Genomic DNA, 21,595 nt, shown 5'->3' on the forward strand with positions numbered 1-21,595 from the left:
TTGCTGAAGGAGGAATGAGCTCTGTGAGTTGACTGCACATGTGTAATACCCACGCACGCTAATGTATTAATAGCTAAATGCAATATTTAATATTTCTGAGTCAATATATTATGTATTAGGTTGAAGATTAGACTGATGAATATAGACAACAAGACGTGGATCCGTCCACTGGAGGGAAACCAGAAGCCAGAGTGGAGTCGGTCTGAAAACATCTCTCTAGCTCATTTATCAATATGTTACAGGCCCTGAGTTTAATCTTCAGAAAAAACAAAGTGTGAGATGATATTAGACGATTTGATCAAAGTCATATCTGCGTTTGTTTGCAGGTTTAAAAACTTCTATCTGGCAAAAGACTCAATGCACAAACGATGTGTCCAGATAAAAAACCCAGATCGTGGTTTCATGAGGGTCCTTTGCTAACGCTGTTGAGTTTGAGTAAATAAAACTTTGCATTGTGTCTCCTGTGCCTGATTCTCTTGTTCCCTCAGACATGTTGAGGTTTGATGACAGTGTAGAGCAAGAGAACTCACGTTCAGCCTGCACTTGAACAAAGTATCCCAGCGTCAGAGCCATGGTCTGGGAGTCCAGGCTGCTGAGGGTCTTGGCGGCAGTGGTTCCAGTGAGGGCTGCTCCGTTCAGCTGGGCGTAGAACACCATCTCCGCAGGGTTCTTGGGGCCGGGCAGGCGACGGATGCTCACCATCTGGAAGAGGAACAAAGAGAAGGGTTCAAATATCCAGGTCTGATGCTGACACTGCTTCCATTGCTGATGAGACACAACTTCCTCTCAGCTCCAAACCTCCTGTCGAGTGCTTCATGAAATACAAAACATGGAGGTCATCAAACCTCAGCTTCTCTGAAAGGTGGGAGAGGTTTAGTTCTGTCCCTGGACGGCTGTTCCATCCACCTCCCCCAGGAAGTTTGATTCAACTGCTTTTTATTCCACTCCAACATTAAATCCATAACAAACTCCATCAAAAAACATTTCCCTACTCGGCTCATCTCTGTGAATCTGTGGCAGGGATCCTAATCCTCGCCTTGGTCACCTCCCATCTCGGTTCCCAGCAGGAAACTGGTCAGGCTCCAGTATGAGCATAACTCTGCTGCCAGGGTTCACACCTGAAACAAGCCCTGGCTTCCCAGTGACCCTCTGGCCCTGGTTCCACCATCACCTCTCCGACCCCCCCCCCCCTTACCCCATCCAAGACCCACCTGTCCGTGGTTCAAGTCCAAGGTATAATAATAATAAATCAAATACTTTATGATTATGACAACTAACTGAAATTGTCATAATTAGGTTGCAGAAATCTCCAACACAAGTGGAGACAACATTGACCAAGAAGAAGAGGAAGTTGTTTTTTGAATAAACACAAAGGATCAAATTAAACTTTTGCCTTTTTATCAGATAAAAAATCAAATTATTCTGAATAACATTCTTCAGAATTTTATCAAAAAAAAAAAACTGCTGGTTAATAGAAAAAACTTCAACAATCTGTGCAAACGCTAGATTCAAAAGAAAGTTTTAATTTTTATTTGAAAGATAGAGAAAAATCTGCAAAACACATCCAAGGACAGATTCATTCAATACAGAAAAAAATCCTTTATCGGCTCAAATCCAAGATTAGAAACGTCGTCTTTATCCGAACTGTGAATCGAGGCTTTGATCACGAGGAGACGTGTGTGTTGAGATAACGACACTCGATGAAGACACTCAAGGAAAAACTGAGTCAATCCAAATCTCAATTTCCTTTCATCACACATCAAACATCTTATTAAAATATGACGAACACATCACAGGATTTAATCGGGTGTGCTAATTCGATTTTTGTCGTTAAAAAAGAAGGGATGTGTGTTATTAAAGGGCTGGATGACTTCTCCTCTGACCCCCCCCCCCACCCCCCCCCCCCCCTCCCCTCCGTCTCTGCAGCCGTTAAACTGGTCGTCTGTGACTTCCCATTAAACCTCATGGGAGTGTAAGGCATAAATCCTGGGAGGAGTAAATCGTTGTCTTAATTTGCACAATATGGAACATGGGATGGGAAGGTGACACACACACTGACACACACACACACACACACACTGACACACACACACACACACACACACACACAATCCTTCTTCATCCAACTCTACTGACACCGTCTGACCTAAATGCTTCAACCTGTTTTCATATCTTGACTATATGAAAATCTATTTGCAGAATCTTTAAATACATTTGATATCAATAAACATGAATGAAATGTATAATGCATCCATGTGTTCTTTCTGTTTTCTTTGTGTCTTTCTAAAGAAATGTGCTGATGAAGTTTTTTAATATATTAATTTCGACATGTGATTAATAAAATGTGATGGATCACGTCTCTCAAGCGCTTTTCAAGTCTTTGCAAGGACAAACTAAAACCTGAGCGATGCTTAACAGCTGCAAGGGAAAGTGTTATTAAACTAAAAGTATCTCTAAGATTAACCTCGGGTCTGAGTCCATACCATAAAAATCATGCATTAATAAAAACTGTACTCGTGGGAGAAGATCTCAGCCTGTGGAGAGATGCTAAATGGATTTTTTAGTTGAGATAATTAAAAGAACATTATCTTTATATCTTCATCATGACAACAACACGGTACAACCCCCCCCCCCCCCCCCCCCCCCCACCCACCTGTACAGTGTAGCTCCCTACGGATGTGGCCCGTCGGGACCGAGCCGCCTGTGAGCCCTGCCGGCCGGCCACCAGGAACAGCTCGGCCAGCCGCTGCTCCATCAGGTTGGCGAAGCTCTGGTAGTTGGCCTCCAGGGAGGAGGTGTCCACGTCCTGGATCACTGCGAGGACAGAGGACACAGGACAGAGGAGGAGTTTAGAGAGGAGAGAGGAAACCAGGGAGGAGGTGAGAGGACGATGGTGGGAACGAAAACAGGGACGTGAAAAGACTAAGACGATGATAAAAGATAAATTTCCAACTCTTATTTTTATGTTTTTATATGTGTTTGTTTGATAGTTAGCTGCAGAATGTGGGTCAAGGAAAAAACAATTAAACATTAGTGTGGAACCAGGATTATTTTATAACTTCACATTAGTAGATCACTAACATCTATGAGCTGGAGGAATTTTGATCTATATGGATTTCTCTTTCTCCCCCTGTGGTGGAGAAACCTTGTTTTTGATGTAGTCAACTACAGTAATCATAGAAGAAACATGTTCATGTTCATCATGTGTTCATGATGTTCTACAGATGCAGCTCCTCTCCTCTCTGGTGGTGGAGCCTCCGGTGCAAACCAGTCTGTAACTCCAGTAAAATGCTTGATATGAATATGTCTGAATGAACATGTGACCCCACGTGGACCAATCAGTGGACTGGAACCCCCTGCAGGCTGCAGGATCAGGGACTCACCACTCAGAAGTTATCGGTTTCCAAACGTTCTATAAAAGGAATATATAGACTTTGTCCTGCGTGTGAGATTGTGTCCATAGATTCTATTTCCAGTGTTTTGTGCCTATTTGTGTCCTCGTTTATTGAGTTTCCACTTCCAGCACAAAAGAAGCAATAAAAAAGAAGAAGAAACGAGTCGTGTCATAATCAATGTGATGCTCCGCTCGACCTGCTCAACAAATGAGTTTTCTGCTGTAGTGACATTTAACACCTGGAAACCAACATGGGACAACAAACAGTATTAACTTCTGCCCAGTCAACATTTAAATCCTGGTGTTGTGTCTGACAAACACAAACACGCCTCATTACACACACACACACACACACACACACACACACATGCTCACATAAATCTTGCCTCTGAGTGTGTTTCTCAGAGGCTAAGTGAGATGGAGCTGCAGGACACACACACACACAAACAGACACACACACACACACCAGCATCATTCACACCCGGCCGTGATGTGATGTGATCTCTCCCTCTGCCTCAGTCAGGAAGCTGTGAATTATACATCAATAGGTTTTTTTCCCAGGAACAGAGCAACTACAGACACTGAGGACCGCCAGCGAGCGAGGGAGGGAGGGAGGGAGGGAGGGAGGGAAAAGATGGAGGTGTGGAGGGAAGGAGGGAGGAGAAGGAAAAATGTAGAAGGTCAATACCGTTGTGCTGAATTGCACAACAATGTGCGCCGGGGCATTTAACTAACTGCTGCTTTGTCCAGTCGATACGGCTCTTGATCAGGGCTGATCACCCAGCAGCACTTCAGCATGTGTGTCTGTGTGTGTGTGTGTGTGTGTGTGCGTGTGTGTGTGTGTGTGTGTGTGTGTGTGTGTGTGTGAGAGCAATTTACCTGTTTTCACCCAATAGTTCTTTGTTGCCATCGACGTGTTGAGATTATGGTATTCAAGAGCTGGAATGAGAGAGAGAGAGAGAAAGTTTATTATTATTATTTTAATCTTTCATATCAAAACTTTTAATTTATTTCTTTGTTTTTTTATCTTTTCAAGTGTCAAGAGGCAGAGAAATGAAACTCAGCTTTCATTCTTTTAATTTTTCGAACGGTGACGTGTTGAAAATCCTTCAAATGATTAAAAACATTCAATGAAATATCAGAAACCAATTTGGGAGCAGAGGAACTATTTTGTGTTGCATATTTTTCGTGTGTGTGTGTATTCAGGATTAACACACAAGAATCTCTTTCATGTTTATAATTCATACCAGAATTATATCTTTGTGTCAAACTGCCGAAGTTTTATCTTTGCCAAGAACTCTGACGTCGTGAAAAATGAAAATCTGAAGAGAAATCTTTTTTAATCTGTGAATCTGATTCTCATTCTCTTCTTTGATTAAAGTCTTTGTGTGAGTCCCTGGAGCCGTGTGAGACGTGACGGTGGCAGAGCGGGCAGCAGCGACACATCTGCAGAGGAGCAGGATTTGAACAGCGGGCCCCTCCGGGAAACAGATGATAAAATCCGATCATACATTTCACGTCAGGTTTCATTATCAACCTTTACTTTCTTCTCTTTTCTCCTTACAGCTCCCTGTGCACTTCCTCTCTCCACTCACATCCTGTTTACCTTCACTCCCTGAACCACCTGCTCCTCCGTCCATCTTTATCTGCTCCTCCACTCCCCTCCCCCCCCCCCCCTGTCTCCCTCGCTCTCCGTCCCACTCATCTGTCAAACCATCCGTCCTTATTTCCCATCTGCCTGTTCTACTATCTGCCTCGGACCTGAATCCTTCGAGCTGTCGGCCGAGCGCTTTGTTTTAGCTCCAGTCGACGTCTGACTGTCGGCCACCTCCTCTTCCTCTTCCTCCTCCTCCTCCTCCTCCTCCTCCTCCTCCTCCTCCTCCCTGAAGCAGCTGTGCAGGAGCATCTTTACATTAACTGAGCTTCTCTCCTCCCGTCCACACCTGAGTCCAAACAGCATCGTGTTCAGGGTCAACGTCTCAAATCAAATGGATTCATTCCATCAACACACCAGCTGGGAAAGTGAAGTTCCAAATATTTCCAAGGGGGAAAAAACACTTAATAAATCAGACACAAATATTCTTTATAGATTCATTTTTATGGTAAAAGTGTCCAGTGCAAAAGCTGGAATGCAACTTCCGACATATGAGCAAACAACATGTGCATGCGAAGCTGTTTGTGTTGCATGTTAATGTTCAGGGGTCGAATCCCTGCAGCAGCTGAGTCATTGTGCTGAGAGCGAAAGATGTCAGGTGTCGTTACAGAGCAGCAGGAGCTGCAGAGCGGCAGGAGACCAGGAGTCACGGCTGGTTTTTAACCTTTATCCACACGAGCTTACATTCATAAACACGTGAATAAGCTTCAGGAACAGTCATGATTTCACAAAAGGTTTTTTGTTTTAACCCAAACCATGAATCTTCCTTAAATCTAAACAAACTTCTTAAAGCTCTACACGAGTTTCAGCCCGATTTGTCACTTGGATCGAAACCTAATTAGCTCCAATTTGAAGGAATCAACGACACATCGCCTCCTTCTACTGGATATCGGCTAAATATATAGATGAGTCAGCATCAGCGACAGCCAATCACAGCACAGGACGGGCTGAGGGCAGTATATAGAGGCATAGACAACATCAACAAACATGGCAGAGAGCGAGGAAATCCATGAACACCGATGGAGAGCAGACGGTTTCTCCTGCTGAAGGATGGTGTCGTGAGAGTCTGACCCGGGCATCACCAAGCTTGTGTAATAGCACTGGGAACACTGGGAGCTTGTATGTTCTACCCGTGTTTTCTCCAGATACTTCCTCCCACAGTCCAAACACCTGCAGCTGAATTTAATCGTACATTATAATTCGATGTGGAGTCAAAGTCAATATTCAGATTGAGACGCCCGGACCATTATCACTGATGTGTCATTAACGGTTTTATCATTTCACACGATTCAATAACCACTCATTGCTCATCGTTTCCTCATTAGCAGGAGACGCTGTGTGTGTGTGTGTGTGTGTGTGTGTGTGTGTGTGTGTGTGTGTGTGTGTGTGTGTGTGTGTGTTTTTCAGAGTGAGCAGACTGGCAGTTTTTTATAGGTCTGGATGCGACAGTGAGACGTGTGAGGTTCCAGCCCCTCGGCTGATGAGAGCTCACACAAACAGATATTAATCAAATCTCAACGGGGCCAAAATGATGTGGTTCAGGGGCCGTGGCCGACAGGGGGCCCGGGGCAGGAGTCAGACGATGGGGCTGTACAGCTGTTTGCCCTTCAAGAGGCTCGCAGATGGCATCAGAGGCTGCAGTGGAATACAAACACAGCTAATGGCTCCTCCTCTGTGGCTCTCAGGTCTTTCACTTATGTTTGTAATGTCTTTTAATAAACAGGAGCTAAAGAAAACAAACACAGCCTGTGTGAGATGCTGCATCATCACGTGGTGTCGAGCTGACGCATCGGAAACGTGATGAGGAGCGTTGGAGCCGAGGCAGAAGGAAAGATTCTTTAATTCTTATATTTAAAGAATAGAGTTGAACTGAATCAGAGGAAGATTCTGGAACATTAACTTTGATCCATCAAGTTGGACGAGCGACTGACAGAGAAGTACATCCATGGAGTTTAAGGTGACGCCATCAATATCCTGCATTTGTCAATTTCCAGCAATTTCAGTTTGATATGAATAAAGCCACCGATTCTTTTCTGTACAGAATCCTGAAGATAATAACGATTAATACTAATACTGATTATCATAATGTGTTTATGTGCAGAAAGAGAATAAATTTCCTTAAACCGATTTCACCAATTCATCGACTCAAGGTCTTTTTCAGAGGCTACATTGTGTGCACTCCTGTATAGTTTGATAAATTATGAATTTAATCTTGAGATATCACGTTTAGATTGATATAAAAAAGCTGTTTTAAAGGTTTCACATGTAAGAACTAGAACATACGCCGAGACCCAACAACCTTTAAATTCAATCAAGCTGCACCAAATTACACAAACTCATAGATATTGTTTTTCTTTAATTAAGATCCATGAATTATTTGCTGGGAAATCAGTGAAAATAATGAGAGGTAATAAACAGAATAACTCAAAACACGAGCTGGAAGGATAATAAATCAGATGAGACTATAATCGTCTGTAGGTTCATCTCCGTTATTGTCATCTGAGACATTGCTTATGTAGAAACATTGATCACTGCAGCTGTTAACACGTAGAAAATCCACTAAGTGCTTTATTTTGTAGGAGAGAGGAGTAGAGTTTCCTCCTGTGGTGTAAACTCTATCTTCTCACACAATGTAGAGCGATCTGGAGTTTCCTCCTTATCTAAGGTCACACACAGGCTCAGTCATGAATCATGCATCTGAGGTGGATCCAGTGGTTCTCTGCAGACACAGTGTGGTTGAGGGCAGTCGACACAAGGTCATAGGGTCGGAGCCCAGCAGAGCACGGCCACACAGGCTGTTATGTAATGAAATATAGAACTAGAATAAAGAGATAGGACTCTTCTTATCGTCCAGGCTAAATAATGTTTTGTTTTTTCTCTCTTTCTTTAACTTTAGGAGATTTTTCTTTAAATTTCACTGATTTCTCAGGAAATATTTCATGGATCTTGAAGAATTAATCTGACATTAAGGGAACAGTTACCAATGAAGGAGATATTACCATAGTTTTGATTTAATTCAGACTCAGCTCGATAACACACTTAGTTTCATTTCAGCCTTTCACATTAGTAGTTTAAGTTTTTTGCGTGAAAAATATTTCGCAGTAACGTGGAAAGAGACTAAGAAATTAAAGTCGTATGATTAAGAAAATAAAGCCAGAACCAATATGGATTTTTGGACTCCATGACAATACTGATATAAGGGATAATACAGATCAGTAAAAAGAAAACACAAATACAACCCATCAAATCTAAATTCTAATAATGTGAAATTAATTTACATCTTATTTGCCATTTGATCTGTGAAATTAAATGTTTATATAACACATACCTGCAACTTTAGCCACTGATTCCAATAAGACTGTTAAAGCTCAAACTGGCCGGGCTCTAGCAAACAATAAGGAATTTTAAATATTCATCATCTTTGTAAATGTTTGATGAGAGAGGAGACGTATTGAGTTTGTTTGTGAAACCCTCTGTGATATAATGTGATATAAAACAAGATGGAAGCACTCACGCTCGGCGATGACGAGGGGGGGGTAGAACAGGAAGTAGCCCACCAGCTCGGCGGTCAGCTGGTTGAGGAGGCCGCTGGAGATGGTCCCATTGAGGACGGCGTCCTGGTTCTTCACCACGTAAACCAGTGAGACCGCCGGTGAGCCCGGCTCCTGGGACACGCTCTGGATCTGAGGGGGAAACACACCCGAGACGTTTTAATATTTCATATCGATCCACCAATCAAATAAATCACCGCGGTTCCCCAAAAGGTCCAATATCCACATGATTATTCTATTCTTTATTTATAGCAAACACGCAAACAGGCGGCTCATGAATAATTCAGACGTTCATACAGAAAAATCTAAAGCTATCATACCAAACGTCTGAGAAGGCCATAAAAAATACATAACCCAGCCCCCGACACATTATGACACTTTGAGCGAACAAGCTTCTTTCTCTCTATAATAAGATCGGCTGACACTCGGAGAACAATGAGACTAAGTCACTGGAGTAAAGTGGAGGATGATACACGATATATATATATATACGCAGAATTCCCATCACATTTTCTCCACGAGCATTAATATTTCACAGGGTGAATTATGAACGGACCCTGACTCTGCTCGGTGAGACCTGCTCACTTAGACCGAGTGAGGCTGAACCTTGACAGGCAGAGGGAGAGAGAGAGAGAATCAGGGACAGAGGAAGAGGAAGAGGAAGAGGAGAGAAAACTTTTCTTTTAATGAAAACTTTAAAAATGATTGACTGTGGCTCTTATTTACTCTGACTTATCAGATTTATTTATTTATTACCTTCACCACAGAGGTTGTGTTTTCACTCTTCTCTGATTATTTATTTGTTTGTCAACAGGATACGTAAAAACTACTGAATGGATTTCTATGAAACTTGGATGAAGGACTGAACAAGAGTCGGGAAAGAACCAAGAACCAGGAACTTATCGTTGATATTGTGATATTTTTTATATTTAGACATATTTCCCAAAGAATAACTCAATCAATGTGTGTTATTGAGTGCAGATCTAAATAAAAACCAAATAGATCCACAAACTAAGAACCACCACCAGTGTGTAGATGAGATAATGTGGATTCAATAGAGAATCAATGGTTTATTGTATCTTCAATAGTTTTAAAAGACAGATTTAGGGTTAATTTAACTGTCGGGCTTTGGCAGAGGTGCAGTTCTTTACAGAGGCTCATTCTGATTGAATTATATGATTTAATCTATTCAACTATTCTACTTTTTCTGCTCATGTTCCACTGTTGTTTTCTCATCAACCTGTCTGTATGAAGTCTGTATAAATAAAGTTTATAGATATCACACATAGAAACTATTTTCGATTGATAAATTACAGGATTTACATTTGATCCATTGTTAACATGGTATTTGTTCAGTAAAACGTTTGCATGGTTGAAAAGCAACAACAGCCTCATTTAAAAGATGAATTGTTGTGAGAGTTGTGTTACTCATGTTAGCCTGGTTAGCATGCTACGTGCTAACCTACCTCCACAGCCAGCCGGTTGTACGTCTCCAGCACTTTGTCCTGAGCCTCATCGAAGGCGTTCTCCAGCCGCTGCTCCAACATCTGGACGAAGCTGCAGGAGTAGATGTTGTCTGAGGGGCCGACGAACCTCAGCACTGTGGAGCGAGAGAGGCAGATTCATCCTGAGTTCTTTATCAACTGTTCTTTACACATCAGAGGAAGATATGAGCTGGTTTTCTCACATATACACAGAGGAAGATATATACACACAGTTAGCTTTATAAGGATGTAACAATATAAAGGGTAGTGGTTGATCCACTGAATAATGCGGATAAGAACTTTTACTTTACAGGATAAACAATGTTTTTTGTTATATGTTTATTTTTAATATTATTATTCAAAACTTTGTCATAAGGGTTTGACAACATTTTAGAAATCATTTCCATTGTTTGGATCTTAGCCGATATTTCGATATTGAAAATGAATAACTCCCTAATATCAGTTGGTCTCTAATATTGAATTGTTTGTTGAACCTTGATTTGGAAAAGTCTGACATCTTTGCTTTGATAAATTACATGTTGTTTAAAGTACAATTATTTATATTTAATTATGAGTAGTTGATTAAATTAAGTTACTCGCTATTAGCTAATTAATCAGGAGTTCTCAAACCCTCTAATGTCATATATTAATATCTTGAGAGCTCATCGAGATCAATAGTAGCGTGTATTTCAAATTTCCTGCTAATTGTGACTGATGTTTACTCAGTTCTTTCCATATACTGTATATCTATTTAATCATTTATCTTATTAGTTTAATACTAATACGTTTCCTGACGTCAGAACCAGGAGCTGAAGTTCTGGGACGAAGCTGGAGGAAGAGGAATTATTCCAAAACCGCGACAATCTACTTAATCAGAGTGGAATCTATATCTGGGTCTGGATTTTGGGTATTAAAGAAAGTAGCGCTCTGGATAGACGTTAAACCAGAGAGAGAGGATTATCTCCGCTGTCGAGAACGAGAGCAGCTCGGAGAGAGAGAGAGAGAGAGAGAGAGAGAGAGAGAGAGAGAGAGAGAGAGAGAGTCGCCGGTCTGCGTCACACGGCTCCACACCGGGAGGAGCAGGGTAAACAATATTGAGTCCATCAGCAGATTATAGAGGATGTTATTAAGGTTGTCTGTCAGTGCAGTCGCCCCCCCCCCCCCCCCCCCCCCCCGCTCTTTGTCTTCCTCTGTTTTCTAAAACAACTGGGATCCGAGAGGTGGAACAATATTCTGACCTAAATTCAGAAAACACTGGTGCTTCAGGATCTGGTTAAATCTCCCCGTCTTCCCGTCTCTGTGCGTATTTATGGTTTATGGTTCATGTTCTTGCTTCATACATAAGAACGTGGGGAGAGTCTGGACTGTTAGGCTGATTCCTTTTTTTTGATTTTGATTATCAAAGCCACATTTCCAGGAGGAGAATAAACATATCGATCTAATAATTCCAGAAATCTCTCTCTGTCCGTCTGCGGCTCGAGAACCATTCCTCTTATCCCCCTCACACTTGACATGTGCATTGTTTATGGCCCAAGGAAGTGGCGTGTTGGATACGTGATATGTTCAATATTAATAAGCCTTGAATAAGAAGATTCTCCATCGAGCTTCACTGAACATGGAGCAGCTCGTTGTGCAGCAGCCGAGGCTTCAGGGGTTTGTGTTCACAAGATTAAGAAGAGACTCGATAATATTGCTTCGCTAATGATCAGAACAACAATAATAATACTCTAATAATCACACTTATGATTGACATATCGCAGTTATTTAAAGCATGAATATATAGTTATTTTAAATGTTTGAATGAGCGTTTATAAAATGTGTAAAAAAAACAAAATAGAAGCTTTAAAAGCTGCAGAGCTGAGTCTTATCTGAACACACTGAATTAGACATGAATTCAGAATTTAGGAAACAAACAAGTTTCCAATGTTCCAATCTGCAGATGAATAATTTTTTCTAATCATTGCAAACATTCTTTATTTTCCGATGGTCCCACAAGACTCGAGTGTGTGTGTGTGTGTCTGTGTGTGTGTGTGTAATGTGTGTGTGTGTAATGTGTTTTTCTTAAGAGGCTTAAGAGGCAGACAAAATGAATGGACCAATTTTCCTTTGCTCTGCAATCATGGGAGTCTGTGTGGGATTTAGAGAATCAGAGACGAGTGAGGGAAGAGCAGACATGTAATCAGAAGTTTCTAATTCGGTCTCTGCTCAGGCTCTTCCCCTGTGTCTCCAAACTCCCTGTGCTGTCGTTCCATGTTCTCTCTCTCTCTCTCTCTGCTCTTCCTCCTCCTCCTCTCTGCACATCATCATCATCATCAGACTGTTTCTCCCTCATCCTCATCCCCTCTACCTGTTCTCAGCTGCAGGTGAATGCTCGGCGTGGGCCTCCAGGCTGCCACTGGGACCAGCACGGCCCTCACCAGTGGGATGTGCTGCCTGACGTCCGACAGCAGTTTGTCGAAGCCGTACACGTTCAGCGCCTCCACCACCCGAGAGGCCACGTGCACGGTCTTCCCGCTGGTGACGTAGTAGACCAGGGTCACGTTGTGGGGGCTGCAGTCGTCATGTTCCACCTGGGACGGAGACGAAAGGGACATGTGTCACATTAACACCTGTTCTCCCGTGTGGACGTTTGTTCCCGACACATCCAGAGGACGAGCACGCCTCGTTTCAAGAAGCAGACGAAACAGTGTGAGGGAGGAAAATCAGAGCGGCCATGAGAGGAGGAGGAGAAGCAGCTTCCTCTCATACACGCTGCACTCGAGCTGTTTAGATACAAATACTTCAGACTATGAATATTTATAATCCCTGTTTAAAGCCAGATCCGACCCCAGGCAGTTTCTGGTTGAACCGTCGTCATGAATCTGACAAACTGTGTCCTGGAAAAACACACAGACAACAATCAGTGGTGAGTCAAGGCTTGTGTTAGAGGAGCTGCAGACCGCCCACCTGCCTCCACTCCAACAGCTCTGAGCAGCTGTTGTTACTTTGGTTCTACATGTCCTCTCCTTCCCTGTCCTCTTCTGTCCTCTCTTCTTCTTCTCCTCTCCTCCTCTTTCCTCTCTTCTCCTGTTTTACATCAAAAAACATCACCTTTCCTTTCCTATCATCTCATCTCCTCCCCTCTTGTTTACTCTCCCGTCTTGTCCTCTCTTCCTCTCTCCTCTCCTCCTCTCCTTCCCTGTCCTCTTCTGTCCTCTCTTCTCATCTCCCGTCCTCTCCTCCCCTTTCCTCTTCCTCTCCCTTTCCTCTCCTCTCCTCTCCTCATTTTCCCTCTTTTATTATTTTCTGTCCTCTCTTCTTCTCTCTTCTCTTCTGTTTCTAACTCTTCTCCTGTTTTTCATTGGAAAACCAGCCCCTTCCTCTCCTCTCCTCTCCTCTCCTCTTCCTCTTCCTCTCCTCTTCCTCCTCCTCTTCCTCTTCCTCTTCCTCTTCCTCATCCTCATCCTCATCCTCTCCTCTTCCTCTCCCCTGTTAGCTGGAAGCCCTTGGCCATCTTTGTTTCATTCTCCTTCTTAGTGGAACCTCATCTCATTACCTCTCCCCCTCCTCTGCTCTTGTTTTCCTACCAACACCAAACAACACAATATATACACACACCCGCCATCTTTACTCCTCATGCGAGCGTTCACCAAAGCTTCAGCTCTTTCTCGCAGCTCTTTATTTTTTAATTATCCTCAGCACCTCGTTCCAGAAGTTTTGCATTTCATTAGAAAAAGAGAAGCGAGCGTTCAGATCTTTCAAGTTGAGACTTAAACCTCAAATGGAACGAGCGAGGAATTAAATATTTTAATAAATTTCCTCCTGTGAGCTTTAGAAACACGATCACATGTCACAGTGCGTTAAGAGCATTCACGGATTGTTTTAGTTTTAAACTCTGCACTCTGGAGAGCCACGACCTTGACCTCGCCCCCTGCCCCTCTCTCTCTCTCTCTCTCTGCAAGCTGCAAAACTGGACAAATCTCGTCAGCAAATTATGGTCAAGCGTATTACACGCTAATAACATCCCATTAAATTCTGCTGCATGCTAATTCCACGCTGCCTCACAATCCCTGTCCCTGCAGGAGATTCTCTTTCTGCCTCTGGACCCTGGCTTCATATCACGGCTTCTAAAGCACCGTGTTGTTGTCCTGGCTGCTGAATGGACGGATCCAGATTATCTAATAACAGTGGACGTTATCTGATGGAGAGGAGGACAAGTGAGGAGTGGTTTTGTTGTGTGTGTGTGTGGCAGGGGGGGGGTAGATGAAAGTGGACTGGAGCTTAGAGACACTGAGTCACTCCCTGTGCAGTGCTCACAAACAACTGGGTAAAAATAGAAGAAGCAGGCGGATGCAGACGGAAGACGGACGGACAGACAGAGACATGAAGGGAGGCAGGCGGAGAGGACGGACAGACAGAGACATGAAGGGAGGCAGGCGGAGAGGACAGGTGGATGGACAGACAGAGACATGAAGGGAGGCAGGCGGAGAGGACAGGTGGACGGACGGACAGGGGAAACAGGGGCGGCTGGCAGGAAATCAATCGACTTCAACCTGGACAGCAATCAGACAGAGGGAGGAGGCCATGAGGGAAATGTAAATATTGAGGGAAGTACGAAGGAAAGAGGGCGAGAGAGTGATTGTGCGAGGAAGAGGAGGGACAGGGAAGATGAAGACGAAGCATTAACATAGACTGAGACTCGGGCTGAACCAATCACAACAAAGACGAAAAGCCTGATGAGGAGTGAAACTGAGATATCACTCGACAACACCGCTGTGACAGAGTGAATAATTCATTCTGGGTTTATCTCCCATTAGCATGTGTGAGTGTACGTGTGAGAGAGAGAGAGTGTGTTTGTATGTGTGTGTCTGTGTGTGTGTGTGTAATAACCTCTCAACAGGTAATTTCTATTCAGACTTGATTAGTCACGGCTCTCTGCTCGTTCAGTTGAGTGGCAGCGAGGTGAGCGAGAGCAGAACACGTCCGATACTAGAGACGAGCGTAAATCACGTGAAGAGCCAACAAACGTAAAGATTAGAGTTTTATATCACCCGGGTAGAAAAGCACCTTTACGTGTAATTCACATGTCGACCTGATGTCGTCGCTATTGAGCACGGACTGTAAATAAAGATGGACACGCATCTCCACTTCCTCCAGTGAGATTGAAGCCAAAACATTCCCAGATACGAGCGCTGCCATCTTGTACTGGTGATGTCACTTAGAGCCACAGGATCCAGGTCCCGGTGAAACGACCAATCAGGAGTCGGTCTCAAACTTATCAGAAACACGAACATGATACTAAAAACGACAGAAATCATCTTTGAAAATCAAATATTTAAAGTGAGACCTTTAATTCGGTCCCGGTCGCTCCACTAACTTTTATTCCGCCCCCTCACCTCAAGGATGTGTTAAATTAACACATTATATTATATTATATTATATTATATTATACTGCATTACATTGCATATTGCAATCTGACACTGTTCACTGTTTGGCATTTTGCATTTCGCTTTTTACTTCACTTTTTATATCTTTATCTTTTATATATTTTTATTTAGATATGTTTATGTCTAAATAAATGTTACTTTGTATAAATATTAGAAAAATGGAGTAAATAAGAAGTAAATAGTGAGTAAATATATACTTTTTTTTTATTGCTTTACTTATGTGTTTTGTATTTATTGTGTTTTTATGTTTCTATGATCACTGTATGCATCAATAACCAGAGCAAATTCCTGGTAGGTGTAAATCTACTTGGCAATAAATACTTTCTGATTCTGATTCTGATTCTGATTCTGATGGTGGAGGCGGAACAGAAGACATACACTGCAGCCAGCCACCAGGGGGCACTTAAGATAATTTGGCTTCACTTTTGTTAGCCGTCATGTCGTCCATCTTCATATTCAGTCATTTGAATCGAAACTACAATGGGTTTGATTAAAGTAATAAATTCTGTAATTTAACGTCTCTGCAGATGATGCTTTGTAAAGTGTGTCCCCTTCAGATGAGACAACTTTGTCCTTAACCTCTGTCTAATAGCCACAAAGGTGCATTGACTTTAATATTGCTTGATATAAAAAGTTTTTAAAACCCTGATGAAGCTGCTCCATGCATCGATAACAGACCTGTTTCTACAAATGCAACATGTCGACATCAATCTACTGACCACCAAGACATTTATCACCCACTGGGACCAGTTACTTCTGTCCCGTCCTTATTACTTGTTCACTGGTCCTGGACGTGTGGTTAAAAGCCAGTGAGCTGCGTTTATGAGCCCGACAGACGGAGCTGGAGAGAGAGAGACTGACCTGAGAGAGAGAGAGAGAGAGAGAGACTGACCTGGAGAGAGAGAGACTGACCTGAGAGAGAGAGAGAGAGACTGACCTGAGAGAGAGAGAGACTGACCTGAGAGAGAGAGAGACTGACCTGAGAGAGAGAGAGAGACTGACCTGAGAGAGAGAGAGACTGACCTGAGCCGGAGAGAGAGAGAGACTGACCTGAGAGAGAGAGAGAGACTGACCTGAGAGAGAGAGACTGACCTGAGAGAGAGAGAGAGACTGACCTGAGAGAGAGAGAGACTGACAGACGGAGCTGGAGAGAGAGAGAGACTGACAGACGGAGCTGGAGAGAGAGGGACTGACCTGAGAGAGAGAGACTGACCTGAGAGAGAGAGAGACTGACAGACGGAGCTGGAGAGAGAGGGACTGACCTGAGAGAGAGAGAGAGAGAGACTGACCTGAGAGAGAGAGAGAGACTGACCTGAGAGAGAGAGAGAGAGACTGACCTGGAGAGAGAGAGAGAGAGAGAGACTGACCCTGAGAGAGAGAGAGAGAGAGAGAGACTGACCCTGAGAGAGAGAGAGACTGACCTGAGAGAGAGAGGGACTGACCTGAGAGAGAGAGAGAGACTGACCTGAGAGAGAGAGAGACTGACAGACGGAGGTGGAGAGAGACTGACCTGAGAGAGAGAGAGAGAGAGAGAGACTGACCTGACAGAGATAGAGAGACTGACCTGAGAGAGAGAGACTGACCTGAGAGAGAGAGAGACTGACAGACGGAGGTGGAGAGAGACTGACCTGAGAGAGAGACTGACCTGACAGAGATAGAGAGACTGACCTGAGAGAGAGAGAGAGACTGACCTGACAGAGATAGAGAGACTGACCTGAGAGAGAGAGAGAGACTGACCTGAGAGAGAGAGAGAGACTGACCTGAGAGAGAGTGAGAGAGAGAGACTGACCTGAGAGAGAGAGAGACTGACCTGGAGAGAGAGAGAGAGACTGACCTGAGCCGAGGCCGTGGAGTCGTTCAGCGCTCTCTGCAGAGCGTGGCTCAGCCCTTTGGACAGATTCTGCTTCAGGATCAGATCCAGGCGGTTCCTGCGCAGCTCGATGGACAAAACTGTGAAGGAAGAATAAACACATATCGATATTGGAAAGGTTTTAATATTGTTATGAGCATGAGGGTCTAATTTAAACCCATTTTAAATAACCTAAACTAAAAGTTCCAGGCCTCAGATCCAGATATTTGACGTCTCACTGAAGAGTATTTACTCAGAAATATGATCTGTGTTTAAAAATCTTCTGAGTGACTGAAACCTTCAGTAAAACCACAACGTCTCTGACTGTAAATCTGAGGCTCGGATCTGCAGCTTCTTATTAATCCCACTGTTTACACTGCAGGAAACTCTGCCCTCTGTGCAAGATCAAATTAATTTGTGTGCATGTAATTACAGCTTGGTCACACAATAGGTACATTAAGTGCCTAAGCTTCTCAAATGGTATTTAATGTGTATTCATTATTGCTCTGTAATAGTTTTTTTTCCACTGGAACACAAAGCCTCACTGAACACTGTGTTGAACATGTTGGAGGTAAATTAATAAGAATGAACAATCTGGAGAAACAGAAAATGATCTTTTATGAGAATGACCAAAAGGTTTTTCCAATTACCCCCCCCCCCCCAGTCGATTGAATGTTCCATCACAGTGAAAGAAATCAGTTTCTGGAACAATCTCAACAAAGAAACCAAAGAATCTAACATCATATTTAAAAAAAACAATTAAAGCCAATGAAATGTGGTAATTAAGTTTTGTTTTGTTGTGTTTTGTTTTGTTGTGACATGTAAATCATGTTATGAGCTTCTTTTAAAAATTAATTGTAACTAACAGCTGGATATTAAACTTGTTTTGTTTTGTCGATGGATGAAAATAAATGTATAAATAAATATTCTCATAATATAACAAGTTTTCTCTTAACTACAACTTTTTTCTCGTAACTTTTATTTTGAAATCCTCTCCCAACAGATTATTAAATATTCCACGTCATTAATCTCTAATCACGTTTTCCCATCATGATAACAGGAAACCAGTCTCATACCTGTTCTGACCCAGTACTTCTCGGTCACGTTGCACGGTAGAGGACCGTCCTCTGCACTGGTGCTGGGCGGAGGTTCTGTGGTTGTAGTGGGAGGTGGAGTGGTGAGCTCCAGCGTGAACACAGTGGTGACAGGTGCCTTCGTTGTGGTGGTTGTAGTGGGAGCAGTGGTCGTAGTGGTTGTGGGGGCGGGTGTAGTAGTGGTAGTGGTGGTGGTGGTTGTAGTAGTAGTGGGAGGAGGGGTGGTGGTAGTAGTAGTAGTAGTGGTGGTGGTGGTGGTTGGAGGTACTGTGGTGGTGGTAGTGGGAGCCGGTGTGGTGGTGGTGGTGGTGGTGGTGGTGGTAGGCGGAGACGTGGCCTCTGTGGTCGGTTTGAGACTCGTCATCTGCTGCTCGGTCGTAGCAGCGGTGATGTTTGCCGGTGACGTCACAGCGCTCCCGGTGGTCACCGCCTGCACCGTCACCTCACCGGTGGTCACCGCCTGCACCGTCACCTCACCGGGGGTCACAGGCAGAGTGGTCGTTGAGGGCGTGGTCGTGGTTATCGTGGTCAGCTGAAGAACTTCACCGGTCACCAGCTCCCGGCTCGTGATGTTCGGAGCCGCGGTGGAGTCTGGCAGCGTCTGTGTGGTCGCCGCGGTGGAAACCGGTGAAGCTGACACGGTGGAGCTGGTCCACAGAGGCGTCTGCATGGTGGTGCCGGGTGCGCTGGTGGGGCGGGAGGTGTTTCCGGTGCGTGCGGGCACAGTGGTGTTCCACTGGCGGGTGGAGAAAGGGCTGGTGACGTTGGCGGGGAGGGTGACGTCGTGGTCGCCCACCGTGGACAGGAGGGACTCGGGCACGGTGGGCTGGTCCCAGGCCGGTAGGTGGTTCACCGGCTCGTCTGCAGGTCAGAGGTCAAAGGTGTTAGAGAACAAGAGGGCTGTGGACTTATTATGTTTTTATGAATATGAAGTTTAAAGCATCATATTCGTTGTCCAAATTCATTACACACACATCAAACCAGGTTATCACACCGGCCGACAGGTTCCTTCATTAACATGAACACACACAGTTTAGTCTGAATGAATCTGGACAGGGACATGGTCCAAGCGTCCAAATGACAAAAGCAGCTTCCAAACAACTTTGGTCTGAATCCAGAACATTTCTCCAGAGCTAATAAATACTGACGGGACCAAATGTGTGTGAAAGTGAAAGTAATGAAATTTATTCAGAGCTGAAAATCATCACAGACGTTCTGCCAAGAGCTGCAGAGGCCACTGGATTTGATTCTACTGAGCTCTGTAAAACCAGGTTTGCTCCGCATGGAATAACAAAGAAGAACAATCTGAAGCTCAACTCTTTTTTAATATATTATAATTTTAACTCCAACTGTTCTTGTTTTAGTAGATTCACTTGTTTTAGTTGATTTAAATTACATTTATTTATCAAATTCATTCTGTATGTATTCCTAGGGCTTTTACTATTGCTCTTGCTTTTGCTATTTAGACAATTTTACAATTTCTTATTTGTGTTTTCTTTGTTTCTTGGAATATTAAGTTTATTTTTTATAATCTACTCTATTGTAGATGAATGTCCTCAATGTGTTTTTCCAGAGTTAAGAAAAATGTTGAATGAATTAACAACCTGAGCCGAAGCTGCTGTTGCTGTTGGAGGAGTTGCTGTTGACGGCCACCAGGGTGACGTTGTCCGACCCGGCTGTGGGACTGCTTCTGTTACTGGGTGGGGGGGATGGGGAAGGCAAAGAGGGGGCCTTTGCTGCAGAAGAGGAGGAGGAGGAAGAGGAGGAGGAGGTCTTGGATGACGATGAAGAGGAGCCTCTGGTCCAGGCAGCTTTAGACAGCAGCCCTAAAGGTTTTCCCACAGCTGGAGCCTGGAGCTCGGCCGTCTCCGCCAGCATGGTGAGGACTGATGAAAAGGCCGCCTGCTCTCTGCGGCCCCCCCCACGCGCGTGCAGCCCCTGCTCCCCCAGCCAGGCGGCCGCCTCCCTGGGCATGTTGGGCAGGTCGCCCCCCTCCCTGTCCACTGGCCTCCACTCAGCCCCGACCTCAGCCCAGGCACCGGCTCCTCTCAGAAGGCCCGTCTCCTCAAACACTTTGCCACCTGCTCCGGGACGCACCGCGGCTTCTGTCTCCGTCCAGACTGCGGTTCTGTCCTCGGAGAACACTCTGCCCTCGGACCAAGCTCCGGGGACGTCCACGTCCTCCGCCCCCCCGTCCAGAGCGTCTTCGTCTTCACCCCCGGCCCTGTCTCCGATTTCAGGGGTGACTGAGAGGTTGGAGGGAGCTGCAGGGTCAAGAGGCAACACAACCCGCCTCACTGAGTCAGGATGACCTCCCTCAGCTGGGGGAGACAAGGGGAAGAGGGAGAGGGTGGGGGGGGGGGGGGGGGGGGTGGATGAAGAGAAAGTGCAGAAATAAGTGTTTAATTAGGAGTTCTGGAAAGCAATAAGATCAGTGTTTGACTCATCAGGGCCACGGGGCAGGCTGGGGCTTCTTTGGAAAAGCATCCACCATCATGCACGTCAAAACACACACACACACGCACACACACACACACACACACACACACACACACACACACACACCAACCACACACACACCCAGCTGCAGGCCTCAAATCATTAGTTCTCATAATGCCAACACAACTGTCCAACTGCCAGGAGATTTAAAACTGCTCTGCTCACACTCACAGGCCTCATGACACACACACACACACACAATCAGACACTTATTCACATTCGACTTATTTCTTTCCTCTGTCTCTCACACACACACACACACACTTTTCCGAATAGGATTAACAAAGAAATGAAAGGAAAAAGAAACATCTAAAACTGCGACTGTGGAAAAATAGTAATAATGTCTAAAGTAGGTCACTTATGTTTTTCAGAGGATAAAGCATAGGGAATTAATTTAGATGTTCCAGAGTGTATGAATTGGGACACACACACACACACAGACACACACACAGAGACTCACAACCTAATCAGCTGTGATTTCACAGATTCTAATCTGATCTGTTAGGTTAGCCATGCTACCCTGTGGATTTATTATTCCTGGAACAAACTGACACGCTCCGACTCTGAGCTCCGATTGAAACACACTGAGCTTCAGGAGAGATCTGTAAGTAATGATAGTTTAATAATACTTTATTCTATTACC

The 21,595-nt window shown here is 44.2% G+C and overlaps 1 protein-coding gene across 1 annotated transcript; it reads right to left on the bottom strand.

Annotated features, from left to right (window-relative positions):
- Positions 1 to 530: 530 nt before the first annotated feature.
- LOC128436386 (UPF0606 protein KIAA1549L-like) lies at positions 531 to 20,774 on the bottom strand (the record flags this gene model as incomplete). The annotated part of the gene is made up of 9 exons (XM_053418149.1): positions 531 to 702; positions 2,654 to 2,814; positions 4,274 to 4,333; positions 8,563 to 8,731; positions 10,066 to 10,199; positions 12,431 to 12,653; positions 17,345 to 17,460; positions 18,436 to 19,314; positions 20,058 to 20,774. Coding segments are annotated over 9 exons (2,631 nt in total), but the record flags the coding sequence as incomplete, so codon positions are not given.
- Between the last annotated feature and the right edge of the window lie 821 nt (positions 20,775 to 21,595).

This window comes from Pleuronectes platessa, unplaced genomic scaffold (genome assembly GCF_947347685.1).
Source record: "Pleuronectes platessa unplaced genomic scaffold, fPlePla1.1 scaffold_294, whole genome shotgun sequence".
NCBI lineage: Eukaryota > Metazoa > Chordata > Actinopteri > Pleuronectiformes > Pleuronectidae > Pleuronectes > Pleuronectes platessa.